This window comes from Pterocles gutturalis, unplaced genomic scaffold (assembly GCF_000699245.1).
Source record: "Pterocles gutturalis isolate BGI_N339 unplaced genomic scaffold, ASM69924v1 scaffold34150, whole genome shotgun sequence".
Lineage (NCBI taxonomy): Eukaryota > Metazoa > Chordata > Aves > Pterocliformes > Pteroclidae > Pterocles > Pterocles gutturalis.
Genome location: NW_010144439.1, coordinates 502 through 844, shown reverse-complemented (window position 1 = coordinate 844; position 343 = coordinate 502). Strand labels below are relative to the sequence as shown.

The 343-nt window shown below is 58.9% G+C and overlaps 1 protein-coding gene across 1 annotated transcript in view; it reads left to right on the top strand.

Annotated features, from left to right (window-relative positions):
- Positions 1-5: 5 nt before the first annotated feature.
- Positions 6-343, top strand: part of LOC104470253 (acid-sensing ion channel 4-like) — a gene marked incomplete at both ends in the record, with an annotated part of 562 nt that continues 224 nt past the window's right edge. Inside the window, 2 exon segments of the mRNA XM_010085103.1 lie at positions 6-244; positions 246-337. Coding sequence (XP_010083405.1) covers positions 6-244; positions 246-337 — 331 coding nt within the window.

Sequence of the window (343 nt, the reverse complement as noted above, 5' to 3'; positions counted from 1 at the left end):
TTGAGATCGTGTGTAAAATCAAATTTGCTGAGGAGGATGAGAAGCAGAAGGAGAAAGAAGAAGGGGATAAGGAGAGCCTGATTGAGGAGCCCGCCCGGCCCCGCTCCCGGGACCTGGCTGCCTTTGCCAGCGCCAGCACACTGCACGGCCTGGGACACATCTGCCGGTCAGGGCATCTGGGTGTGCGCCAGACCCTTTGGGCATTTGCCTTCCTGGCCTCGCTCGCCTTCTTCATCTACCAGGCGGAAATCAGCATTGCTCTATCTGGAGCACCCCCACGTCATGGCCCTGGATGAGGAGGCCATCCGCGAGATGGTCTTCCCTGCCATCACCATCTGCAACA